General features: G+C 40.4%; 1 protein-coding gene across 2 annotated transcripts; it reads left to right on the forward strand.

The window, feature by feature from the left end:
* The first annotated feature begins 23 nt into the window (after positions 1–23).
* On the forward strand, positions 24–11,143 carry SDHD (succinate dehydrogenase complex subunit D). 2 transcript variants are annotated; one of them, XM_043579328.1, is made up of 4 exons: positions 24–190; positions 3,558–3,674; positions 5,346–5,490; positions 10,152–11,143. In XM_043579328.1, exons 1-4 carry the CDS (start codon positions 139–141, stop codon positions 10,315–10,317), a joined length of 480 nt encoding a protein of 159 aa, XP_043435263.1. In that variant the 5' UTR covers positions 24–138; the 3' UTR covers positions 10,318–11,143. The 2 variants fall into 2 exon arrangements, with proteins under 2 accessions (XP_043435263.1, XP_043435264.1); XM_043579329.1 differs by lacking the exon at positions 5,346–5,490 and having other exon boundaries at positions 59–190; positions 10,152–10,240.
* The last annotated feature ends 2,472 nt before the right edge of the window (positions 11,144–13,615 follow it).

The raw sequence follows: 13,615 nt of genomic DNA on the forward strand, positions 1-13,615 counted from the left end.
CGGCGGACGCGCGCCAGCTCCCGACTTCCGGTTCACCAGGCATTTTCCTGTTTCTTGTTTTCTTTCGTTGTCGAGGGGTGGGAGTAATCGAGTGACTGCTTCCGGGTTGCTGGGTGACCTTGAACCTTCGGGAGAAAGATGGCGAGTCTCTGGCGGCTGGGTGTCCTGTGTGGTGCGCAAGGAGGCCGAGGTGAGGGGTCCTGGCAGCCGGAGGTTCTTAGTACAGTCTACAGCCAGGGAAGGGAGTGCGGTGAGGATTTGCCTCCAGGCGACGAGGCCTCTTGAGCAGGGAATCCCTCCATTCCGTTTGCCCATCTGGCTTCTGTCGAAACCATGGCGGTAATCCCTGTTGCCTACGCGCCCAGACGTTCTCCCGAGCGCGTTATCACTCCCGCTCAGGGCTGACGTGGGGATGGATAATCTGAAAGAGAGCTCCTGGAAGTTACGGTCCTGCTGAAGCTATTCATAAGAGTTCTGTTTTTTCTCCCCATACAATGTCCGTAGAATGCACCCACCCTGCATTGGAAAAGTGTGTTAGGCTCTAAATGCCAATGCCTGGTCTTGCCCATTTACCCGGAGTTGGCATAGGGGTCGGGAAATCAACTTGATAATCATTCAACTGGGCATTTGTATTCAACCAGACACTGTAGTAGGATTGGGATACAGATGTGAATAAAACATAGTTCCTGCCCTCGAAGAGTTTTCATTTTTGTACGGAAAACACACGTAAGCATAACTTAACATAAAGCACAAACTGTTGTACTGTACATAAATTATTATGGTAGTCGAGAGGAAGAACATATTTAGCTGTATGTTTTGGAAAGGTTACCCTCTCTTGGTTCCTGAGGGAAGTGTGTCCTATTTGAGTCTTGAGGATAAGGAAGGCCACAGGACGAAGGACATTACAGTTGGAGCTACTGGAATGAGCTAAAGTAATGATGAAGGGTGTAGGAATGTGAAGTAGGAGAGTAAATAAACTAGATATTAGTGCATGAAACTGAAGGTGAGGAATGAGAGATGAATCTGGAAAGGTGAGCTGGAATCAAATCATGGAAGAACTTGTCTTGATAAGGAGTGTGCATTTACCTGCTCTGAAGGGGACCATTGAAAGATTTGACATAGAGTTGCAGTTTAAATCGATCGCTTGAGTAACACTGTGGTAGATGGCCATCATAGGAGATGGGACCGGCTAGGACACACGTCAGGGAGATGAGATAGGACACTGTTGGAGTAGTACAAACAAAGAGCAGATTATCTCAAGAAATGTTAAGGAGATACATCAGTATCATTGGGTGATTGACAATTTAGGGAGGGAAATTTTACATGACTTGCAGATTTTTGGTTTAGGTTAAAGAGTGGCTGGGATGTTATTAAATAAAGTGGCGAACAAGCAAATGGAAGACGAGTTTGGTTGAGAAAGTGAGTTGAAGGATGATTGTAATTTTTGGCATGGTGAGTTTGAGGATCATGTAGGATATCTCAGGGGAGAGACCCAGGAGGCACTCACACTTCTGAAACTCTGGAGAGATAGCAGGGTTGCAGATACAGAATTGGGTGTCATCAGCTTATGGGTAGAATAAGCTGAGTGGACAAAAACGGCCAAGGGTGGTCTTAAGACATGAGGAGAGCAATGGGCAGATGATAGAAAGTTGGGAAAACATTAAGAGTGAATGTAGGAGGAGTTTGATATAAGATGTCAGACAATCAAAGGGAGGACTAGAAGAGAGTTCATCAGAACAGAAGAGAGGAAAGGTCCAATAGGGTGGAGACTAAAGGGTGTTTGTTGGATGTGATCACATGGAGACCATTGGCAACTTAAAGCAGTTTTAGTAGGGATGACGATAAATTTCAGAGTTGAAGAATGATAGGGAAGTGAATAAGTGGAGGTGATTTAGCCAACACTTTAAAGAAGCATAATTGGAAGAGCCAAATTATGGGAAGAGCCCAAATGTCCATCAACTGATGAATGGATAAAGAAGCAGTGGCATATATATACAATGAAATACTACTTGGCAATGAAAAAGAATGAAATTTTGCCATTTGCAACAGTGTGGATGGAACTGGAGGGTATTATGCTAAGTGAAATCAGTCAGTCAGAGAAAGACATATATGTTTTCACTCATATATGGAACTTGAGAAACTTAACAGAGGACCATGGGGGAAGGGAAGGAAAAAAATAGTTACAAACTGAGATACAGTACAGAGAACAAACCGAGGGTTGATGGGGGAGGCGGTGGGGGGCGGAATGTGGCATGGGCATTGAGGAGGGCACTTGTTGGGATGAGCACTGGGTGTTGGATGTAAGCAATGAATCATGAGAATCTACTCTCGAAACCAAGAGCGCGCTGTATGCTCTGTATATTATCTAACTTGACAGTAAATTATATTTAAAAAAAAAATAAAGAAGCATAGTTGGAAATGGCCAATAGGAAGGAAGGAGAGGTGAAAGACACAGGAGAGAAATTACCTCTTATTGAGTAATTATGACATTCTGGGAATTATGCTAAGCACCTTTCATATATTAATTTTCAGTGGAGTATTATGAAGTAAGTGCTACTATTTTCATTTTACAGATAAGGACATTTAGACTTAGAGAGGCTGTTTAACTTAATTACTCATCACCTCACAGCTAGTAAGTGGTGGCATTGCATGAACTAGGTCTAGTTTTTAACCAAGAGACAGGATCAAAAAGGGGACAGAACGGGATAGGTTCAAGAGTACAAGTGGAGGGGTGCCTGAGTGGCTCAGTCGGTTAAGCGTCCAACTTAGGCTCAGGTCATGATCTCGTTAGTGAGTTCAGCCCCACGTTGAGCTCTTTGCTGAGGGCACAGACCCTGCTTGGGATTCTCTGTCCCCCCTCCTCTCTGCCTCTCTCTTAAAATAAATAAAACATTTTAAAAAATTAAAAAAGAGTACAAGTAGAGAAACTGATCTTGAAAAGGAAGATGGTAATAGATGTACTTCCTAAATTAGACTGAATTCCTTGAGGACAAAGACTGTCTTGTCTCTTGCTCCAATGAAGAGCATGCTTTTACCTGCAGTAAATGTTTGTTGGATGAACAGATGAATAAATGGAAAGAGAAAGGAACTATAATTTACTATTTATTTATTTATTTATTTAAAGTTTATTTTGAGAGAGAGTGCGCATGCGAGCAGGTGAGGGGGGAGAGAGAGAGAGAGTGCGAGCAAGCAAGCTCCACACTGCTAGAACAGAGCCCCATATGGGGCTTGAACCCATGAATCGTGAGATCATGACCTGAGTCAAAATCAAGAGTCAGACCCTCAACCAACTGAGCCACACAGGTGCCCTATAATTTACTTTATAAAATTGGTAAGAGTGAAGCCCTTTTACAAAAGTGGTTCATTGATTTTTCAATCTTTCAATGGCTACTTAGTCTGACTTCATAGTAATCCAGGGAAATATATACTGTCCTCATTTTACAAATGAGTTGTTATCCCCTGTTTGGAGTAAATAGCTTGCTTATGGTCATTTAGAAAGTCTGTTATTCCTGTTAAAGGAGACATGTTTATGACCTCCCTTATATCTCTTTCCTCAGCTCTGTTTCTCCGAATTCCAGTAGTCAGACCTGCTTATGTCTCAGCATTTCTCCAGGACCAACCTACCCCAGGACAGTGTAGAACACAGCACATTCACCTGTCACCCAACCACCATGGTACGTTTTTTTTTTTTTTCTTTCATTGCTACTGCTTTTTGGGTTCTTTTCATCTTTGTCTTGGGTAATTTTCATGCCTTTGGCAGGACTTGCTATCTGTGGAGTGGAATTCTTATGTCCAACTCTGTCAGATGAAGACCTGTTTAGCCTGCACCTTGGGGCAGACAATGCCACAATGGTTGAAGGATGCCATTTACACTGAAAGAGAACCCTTCTGGTCTAAGTCTATGAAAATTTCAATTTTTTTTAAAGGAAATAGTTTTGTAGGAAGAGTCTATAAAATATAGTCACTCTTATTTAGCTGATAGAGAGGAACCATATATAAGTAATTTAGAATAGTAGACAATTTAAAAAGTCATACATATTTATAGCTGTTAACTGAATTATTTTTATTTAGGTTGATACTAAAGTCACATGGCATTTTTGGGGTGAATATTATGGAAAACCTGTAAGTGAATAGTAAGTTAACTATTATTTCCAGTTTTAGAGTCTGGAAAGATCTGTATTTTATAGAGATAAAGATTCCTCTTGATTCTTAAGTCAATAACTTATGTACAGTTGCATCTGAATTATGAGAAGTTAGGCAAGTATAGTTTTTCTGCTTTTTAGAGTTATTTTGTCTTGGAAAATTCTTTGTTTCTGCATTCCTTTGTTTAGTTCAGTTAAATTTAGCAGAGTGGTTTTAATTTAAAGTGCATGGGACTAAAAGCAAGTCCTTGAAGTTTTAAACATGGTTTTTAATGTATGCGTCCATGTGCATTTTTCTGGGGAATATCTGTCCTTTTATTAGATTCCCAAAGAGATCTGTAACCAAAAAAGATAGAGGCTCCCGAAGAAATGTTCAAAGCCCATTTTGTTTTTCACTTATTTAAAAGAAGTTTTCATGTTCATGTTCATACCTGTTTTGGACTATTTATAAGTAATGGGACAGAAGAAGGACCATAATCGTAAAAGTTCACATCAGAACTTTTTGAATTGGCTGGTTTGGTTTTTTGGGGGGGAGGATTTTTAGTATTACCTTCAAATTCTAAAAATTAGAATGTGTAAATAAAAGAGTAATGTTTTAAAGGAATTCCTCTGCTGGTATTAACTTACATTCGTAAAGTATCTGTCCATTACACTAAAGCCCAAGGTTGGTGGTTCTGCAAAGGTAGTTCATCCATCTTCTGGCCTGTCAGCAAATTGGATCAGTCTTCTAATGCATTTAAGTAGGCACTGTGACACCTCGAGCTAAAGAGCGTCAAAGAAGGGAGATAGCATCTTTCTCATTTATCTTCTTTTTTTTTAATTTAAAAAAAAAAATTTTTTTTCAGCGTTTATTTATTTTTGGGACAGAGAGAGACAGAGCATGAACGGAGGAGGGGCAGAGAGAGAGGGAGACACAGAATCGGAAACAGGCTCCAGGCTCTGAGCCATCAGCCCAGAGCCTGACGCGGGGCTCGAACTCACGGACCGCGAGATCGTGACCTGGCTGAAGTCGGACGCTTAACCGACTGCGCCACCCAGGCGCCCCATTATCTTCTTTATCTTACTCTCTTTCTGCTCAGTTAAGTCTCATATGCATACTATTTGCCATTCTGTCAGCTGGGTTATTTTGTGGCAAATACTGAATGTGAGATATGTGTGTTTTCCCCTTTCAACTCTTACAAATCTGGTCCCTCCTTTTTATAGCTGGTTCCAAGGCTTCATCTCTCCACTGGACTGGTGAGAGGGTGGTCAGTGTTTTGCTCCTGGGCCTAATTCCAGCTGCTTATTTGAATCCCAGCTCTGCGATGGACTACTCCTTGGCTGCAGCCCTCACGCTCCATAGTCACTGGCAAGTACAGCAGACCCTTCAGTGTTACGTTGCTAAATTTATTTGCTGTGAGCTTGTCCCGTTACTGCAGATGAGGGAGAATTTGATTGAGATACTCAGACCTGTAGACAACTTTAAAACCTATAAAGTATTTGTATGCCCAGATTTGTGTATCTGCCTGCCTATTTGATGTCTTCTCTTCCATGTGTAATAGGCATTTTGAGTATAGCATGTTATAAAACTGAGTTCGTCGACTCCCCAGTTCTCTTCCTCTAGCACTCTTGCCGATCTGAATTAATGGCATTTGCACTCTTCCAATTGTGCATGCCGCAAACCTGGTCGTCATCTTTGGTTTCAGTAGTAGTCACCTAACTGGTCCTCCTTCTGTCTATTCCCTACACAGCAGTCTCAGTGATCCTTTTAAAATATTAAGTCAGATGAAGACATTCTCCTTCTCAAAACACTTTGCTGTCTTTTAACCTTCCTCAGGCTAAAAGTCAGAATTCTCATGATGGTCTACTGACCCAAGGTAGTCTGGCTCTCTTTCTTCCCGAATTTCCAGCTACTCTCTCTGTCATTCACACCGGCTTTCATGATAATTCTTGGACACTCCAGGGACACTCCAGGCCTCAAGACTCTACTTTGCTTCTGCCTGACACTCTCTCTAGTTACATGGCTTATTCCTCGTTTCCTTCACATCTGAACTGTCACCTTCTCAATGAAGCCTTCTCTAACCACTTATTCACAATTATAGTGTCCTTCCCAGTATGTCTTATCCCTCTCCCCTGTTTTATTTTTCTCAGTAGTGCTTATTACCTTATACTATACTGTATCATCTATTTATCGTTTTGTATATTCCTTGTTTCCCCTCATTAGAATGAAAGCACTGATACAGAAAATTACAAGAATCACATCCATGGCTTAATGAATTATTGCAAGGGTAATGGTGCCCAGGTCAAGAAATTGAACGTTGCCACCTACTCCAGAAGCTTCTTCCTTGTGTTCTACCTCAGTCATAACTGTTCAGCATCCTCCCAACCAGGAACCATTATCCTGGTTTTTATAGTAATCACTCCCTTATATTTTAGTGTGGTTTTATCACTCAGTTGTGCATCCTTAGACACTGTAGTTAAGTGTTGCCCTTTTTAAAAAAAGAAAACAGACTTTTGGCTGTTTTTGTTTGTTGTTATATATATTTAATGCCTAGAGCAGTCCCTGACACGCACTAAGTAAATACTTACTGAATGAGTGAATTCCCAGCTTCTATTTATTTTATCCAGTGTAGTTTGTTAGACTTTCTAAGTTAATGAACCCTCTGCAAAGTTTGTAAATAACAGTTGGGATCTTTGAGTTCATTTTATGTTGTTTTATAAGGACAACATGATATTGTGGGCAGGGGAAGCATTTTGGGTTGTTAGAACTGAAAGGACTTGGGAATATCTTAACCAACCCTGTTATTTTACAGATGTGGACACTAAACCCCGGGGAAGGTTAAGTGATCTATCAGAATGATTTTGTAGATTAGTGTTACAAGGGATTTTGCTTACCTAATTTTCTAGGGTTGGTCAGGGGAATTACCCTTTAATCTACAGACCTTTCAAAATACAGGATTCCATTGCATATGAAATATTAGATCACAAGTACAGGAATATTTCTCTAATATGTGGTGTTTGGCAGGAGATCATCTAAATCCACGAAAAGTCAGGTTAAGAATTCTAACGTAATATATTTATATATATTTTTTATTCTATTCTCCAGTTACCTTACTAATTCTTCCTTCTCTCTCTCTCTCTCTCTCTCTCTCTCTCTCTCTCACACACACACACACATACACACAGGATGACTTAAAAGAATGTCTATAATTGTGCATTAATTCCTCAGCATCCATTCTCTTTTAATCCACATTAATTGGGCTTTTATCCTAACTACATAACTGAAGTAATTCTTACCAATATCCCCCAAAACCTTCATTTTTCCAAATCTATCTGTCTGTTCTCGGTCTTCCTCTTACTTGAACTCTCAGCACCGTTCAACTTAATTGGCCATCCCCTCCTTAAATAATTTTTTTTGGCTTTGTAGACCCTGTGCCCACCATTTTCCTCCACCTCACTAGCTGCACCTTCTCAGTCTCTGATGCCAGCTTCTCCCCTTGTCTGACATGTGAACGAGAAAGCCCTGAATCCTGGGCTCAGTTTTCCTTTCTTAATTTCTCTAATTTCCTGAGGCGAGCTCAGATCTGACCTCTTCTTGATCTGCAGTCCCGTGATTCCACTTGTCTAACCAGTGGAGTCCATTTGAATGTGTAATAGTCCCCTCAAATTTAACATTGCCAAAAGCCACTCTTGTCCGCCCCAAATCTCTCTTGATTTTCCCTTAAAGCTGCCTCCTTTCCTGTTCTTCCCTAACTCAATTAAATCATAGTTGCTCAAGCCAAAAATCCTAGGAGTTATTGCAGATACTTCTTTTTGTCTTATCCCACATCCAGTCCATCAGCTCTTTCTGTTTGTTCCCTCTTCAAAACATAACCTGTCTAAATTGTCACTTCACACCATCTCCCCCGTCACCAGCCTAGGTTGAGCCAACAATCTTGCTGAGGCTACTTTATTTGCCTCCTAACTGGTTTTCTGTTTCTGTTCTTGCCCCCCTTCTGCTGCCTGCACTCTCCATTCACCATACTGCAGCCAAGGTGGTCTTTTTTAAAAGAAAAATTACATTTCTTTATAGGAGATACACAAATGGCTCATAAGCAACATGAAAAAATGCTCAACACTATTTTTTATTAGAGAAATGCACATCACAACCACAATGAGCTGCCACTTCATACTTAATAGGATGGCTCTAATCAAAAAGATGGGCGATGACAAGTGTTTCAAGGATGTGGAGAAGTTGGGAGTCCTCCTATGTCTGCTGGGAATTTAAGAAGTTGGAGCCGCTTTGGAAAACAGTTTGGCAGTTCTAACAAAAAGTTAGAGTCACCATGTAACTCATCGATTCATGTTTTCAAAATTGAAAACATATCCTCACGCAAAACTTGAATAGTAATATTCATACAGTGTAATTTACAATAACCAAAAAGCAAAAACAATCCAAGTACGTGCCACAATGTTGATGAACCTTGAAAATGTGAAGTGAAAGACACTTGACACAAAAGGCCACATGTTTCATTTATATAAAATGTATAGAATAGGCAAGTCTGTAGAAATAGAAAACAAGTTAGTTGTTGAATAATGAGCTCATGGATGCAGGGTTTCTTTTTGGGGTGATGAGAATTAAATAGTGATGATGTTGCACAACTTTGTAAATACACTACAAACCAGTGAAGTGTACACTTGAAAAAGGGTTAATTTTATGGGGCGTGCCTGGCTGGGGCAGTGGGTAGAGCCTGGTACCTGATGTCAGGGTCGTGAGTTCAAGCTCCACATTGGGCATAGTGCTTGCTCACTTTAAAAAGTGTTAATTTTATGGTATGTGAATTATATCTCACTAAAGCTGTTATTAAAAAAGTAAAATTAGGGGCGTCTGGGTGGCTCAGTCGGTTGAGCGTCTGACTTTGGCTCAGGTCGTGATCTCGCGGTCTCTGAGTTTGAGCCCCGCGTCAGGTTTTGTGCTGACAACGCAGAGCCTGGAGCCTGTTTCAGATTCTGTGTCTCCCTCTCTCTCTCTGACCCTCCCCCATTCATGCTCTGTCTCTCTCTGTCTCAAAATAAATAAACGTTAAAAAAATAAAAATAAATTAAAAAATAAATTAAAAAAAAGTAAAATTAGGTCACTCCTTTACTTAGGTTACTCCCTACTTAAAAACACGTCTGTGGTGTCCAATTACATTTCATATGAAATTCAGACTTTTTTTTTTAAGATTTTTACTTTTAAGTAATCTCTGTACCCTATGTGAGGGTCAAACTCACAACCCCAAGATCAAGAGTCATGTGCTCCATGGGCTGAGCCAGCCAGTCACCCCTGAAATAATAAACTTTTATTATGACCTTCAGGGCCCTATGTGATCTGCCTTTCTGTTATGATCTGGTCCTCCAGTCACACTAATCTTTTTACTATTCCTCAAAGATGCCAAGGTCATTGTCACTTCTGTTTAGAACATTCTTCTCATTCAGGTCATCCTTTCTAAAATATTTTCTCATAGCACATACATATTTATTTTCTCTTTCACTAGAATCTGTTCCATAAAGGCAAGGATGCTGTCTTATTTGCTGTTCTTTCAACATCTATAACAGGTTCTGGCACATAATATCTGCTTCATAAATTTTTTTTAATTAATGAAAAGTTCTATAGAGCATTTGTTTTAAAGTTTGTTTATTTATTTATTTATTATTAATGTCTACACCCAGTGTGGGACTTGAACTTACTACCCTGTGATCAAAGAGTCACACGCTTCTCTGACTGACCTAGGCCGGTGCCCCTGGAGCATTTGTTTTAATGAAACAAACAAACAACAACCAAGATTTTGTATATAGAGTGGCAGTTAACTACTGTCTTTGATAGAAGTAACTCTGGAAAATTGAATCTGAAGAATAGAGATGTCTTTATTATATTACTGGGAAACTCTTGATTCCTTCATTTTGGTTTATGATTCTATGACCTTGAGTTGTACTTTGAACCTGATAATTATTGTTTTGCAGTCAAGTTAGCTGTTTGGCTTTCTTTTGTACTGTTATTTTTTTCTTTAGGGGCCTTGGACAAGTGGTTACTGACTACGTTCATGGAGATGCTTTGCAGAAAACCGCCAAGGCAGGAGTTTTGGCCCTGTCAGCTTTAACCTTTGCTGGGCTGTGTTATTTCAACTATCATGATGTGGGCATCTGCAAAGCTGTTGCCATGCTGTGGAAGCTCTGACCTTTTTGACTTAATACCACGAGAATTGATTGTACACCTCTTTGCCTCTGCTCTGTCATGCCATTGAACTCACAATAAGGAGGAAATAACAGATAAGTCCATTGGTGAGACAAACCTCTTCTCCTAATTGCCTGGTTATTTTTAGAATTCAGTCTTTGAGGAAAAGGTTTGAGAGAAATTGTATCCAAGTAATTTGGGGACTGAGTTCCTTGTTCTGGTGAGTTTATGGGGTTGTCTCCCAGCTTCTCACAAGACTCAGCATAACTAAACATTGCATATGAGCTTTTGCCTGTTAGCTTTTCAAATTCTTAAAGGGAATTCAGCTTTATTACTATCAATATCTGATCAAACGTCTATGTTTGTCCTGGGAATGATGGTGAAAGGGAAAGACTGTTCATTCACAAGTAAAGACTTTGCAGAAAATTAGTCAGTGTTTAATTTTTGAAAACTTCCCTCTCTGTTATACCAGTTATTAATGGTTACATGTCCTAGGGAAATTTTAAAGTTAGGAAATCCTGCTCTTTGACATTACTCATTTCTAAAGCTTGGGAGGAGGAGCCTGGAGAGCTTCTGAGTGTAGAAAAATTCCATGTAGGGAAGAGGTACCCTTATAGATGTATCAAAATATTACAGATTCTGAACTGAGACTTAATCCTCAAATGTGTTTATTTTACTTGTCCTAATGTTCTACAAATACAAAACTGTAAGTAATAAATTGTTATTTTCCCACTGTAGGAATCTCTAATGTGAAAATGTATTCTATGAAATAAAGTTTTTTTAAAAATAAAATGCTATATAATAAAAATGTATTGTAGTCTTTTATGTATTAACTGTCCATAGTTTTATTCAGTAGTACTTGGTGTCTTTTGCATATATAGCACTAAAATAGGACTATTTAAGTTTCCTTCTAGGGCTTAGCAGTGTCATAAATTACAAAGTACTGTGATACAAAAAAGAGTCATATGTAAGAGACAGAAATACATTGAGTATGAGTGGTTTGGTATAAGAAGAGTGTTAAATACATTTGACCTTTGAACAGCAGTTGCACGGGTCCAGTTAATATGTGGATTTTTTCAATGTATACAGTATAGTACTGTAAATGTATTTCTTCTTTGGGGTTTTTATATTTTTTTCTAGCTTTATTGTAAATACAGCATATAAATCTTATAACATAAAAAAATACATGCTAATTAACTGTCTAGGTTATCAGTAAGAATTTTGGTCACTGGTAGGCTGTTAGTAGTTCAGTTTTTGGGGAGTCACACAGATTTCTGACTGTGTAAGGTGTCAGTGTCCCTAACCCCCTTGTCACTTAAGGGTCAACTGTAGTAGGATTTAGAATGATGTTCCACATCATGATGTTCTGTAAATGCCAACCTTCGGTGTTTAAATTATATTCTGTATGCAGTTAGTTTGGTCTGAAGGGTGAGTGTAAGGCATGATGGTTTGTTTCTCGTAGCAACATAGTAGAGCTGGCACTGGGCGCATTTCCCTGAGGACCTTACTGCGCAGCTGAGGCAAGCTTTGGAAGCGCGGCTGGCTAGAAGGGTAAGTGTGTTCACGAATGTCTGCACTAGGGTTATAGGTGAGCTCCCCTTAATGTGCTTACAGCCTTGTCAGAGACTCAGATGTATATTAAGGGTTTAGGAAGAGGCGATTAATTCTCTTTTGGGGATCGCTTAAATGTTTGCAAGGGCACGATGCCTGAATACCAGTGGTTCACCAGGGACTGTTGGTGGAGGACCTATCTGCCTTGGCAGGGAGAAATAAAATATTAGTAATAATATTACTAATGAAATAGTAATAAAGCTTACATTGTTTAGAATTGGTGTTCTTGGGGCACCTGGGTGGCTCAGTCGGCTAAGCATCAGACTTTGGCTCAGGTCATGATCTCACAGTTTGTGCATTTGAGCCCTGCATCGGGTTCTCTGCTGTCAGCACAGAGCCCGCTTTGGATCCTCTGTCCCTGTCTCTCTCTGCCCTGCCCCATTCTTACGCGAGCTTTCTCTTTCTCAAAAATAAATAAACATTAAAAAAAAAAATTGCTGGTTCATGATGATCATAAAAAACAGACTGACCTTTATTCGGTTTTATTGTTGGCCTTAGGTTCTCTGTAGACAATATTTCCCCCTTTGTGTCATTCCTCTCTTCCCCCTCCCCTTGCCCCCGGAACACCAGTGCTGTAAAATAGAGTTTTCCATATAGTTGAAATGGGGAGGGCCGGAATTGGAGAATATCACCAACACCATCACACCACAGTTTGGGTCTGGAGAGGTGTCTAATGCTAATAAGCTTCGTTAGATGGTGAGTGAGAAGTCAGAGGGTTAGGCTGGTTGGGTACTGCCTGCCCTAAGGTCCCAGCTGAGCTGTCGCTGTGGCAGATCCTTGGGTTGGTATGAGCTGCTGGCGCAGCAGGTGAAAATGAGGCAGGGCCTGTTGCAGTAGGTTTCTGAGGGTAAGTAGGACCTGGTCACAACTGTGTTTCAGAGAGAACTGGGGTGACGTGAGGAAGGCTGACAAACTAGATGCAGAAGGACGTGTATGAGGATAGAGGAAGAAAGGGCCTGAACTCTGATGGCGGCAGCGGGACATAGGAGTCAGTTGTAAAGGTATTGTAGAAATGAAATACATTTATCTGACAGGTATTAAGTACCTCATGTAATGTGTACCATGGATAAAGAGGTGAGTCCTCTGACTTTAAAAGGAGTTCATAGTCTAATCCGGACAACAGATAAGTGATGGCAGTACACTGTGGTAAGTGCAATAACAGTTAAGCACATCGAGCAGTGATATAACAAAGGGCACACTAAGAATTTGCTTGCAAGTTTCCTGGAAGATTCTTGACCTGGTTTCTGAAAGATAAAGAGCTGACAAGTAGCCACGGAAGCTGGGGTGAATTGTGAGGGCCTCTAGAGGGTAGACCAAGCAGAAGTGCACACAAGCTGGGGAGGGCCTAAGAGAGAGAGCGAGACAGGGAAGGAGGCAGAGGATCTGAAGTGGGCTCTGTGCAGACAACAGAGAGCCTGATGCGGGTCTCAAACTCATGAACCATGAGATCATGACCTGAGCTGAAGTTGGATGCTTAACCGACTGAGCCACCTAGGCGCCCCAGTCAGATATTTATTTTAAATAGGTTTTGCTGGCGGCTGTGTGAAGTATGCATTTGAGGGAGGTAAGCATGGAAATGTTATGTTGTTTCAGTGACGCAGAAAAGAAATGATGAAAGTCAGTAGCCGGAATGAAGAAGAGAACACATTTAAAAGATATTTAGAAGTTAGAACCACTAAGTTCTACTGGG

The sequence above is a fragment of the Prionailurus bengalensis genome, chromosome D1 (genome assembly GCF_016509475.1).
Source record: "Prionailurus bengalensis isolate Pbe53 chromosome D1, Fcat_Pben_1.1_paternal_pri, whole genome shotgun sequence".
NCBI lineage: Eukaryota > Metazoa > Chordata > Mammalia > Carnivora > Felidae > Prionailurus > Prionailurus bengalensis.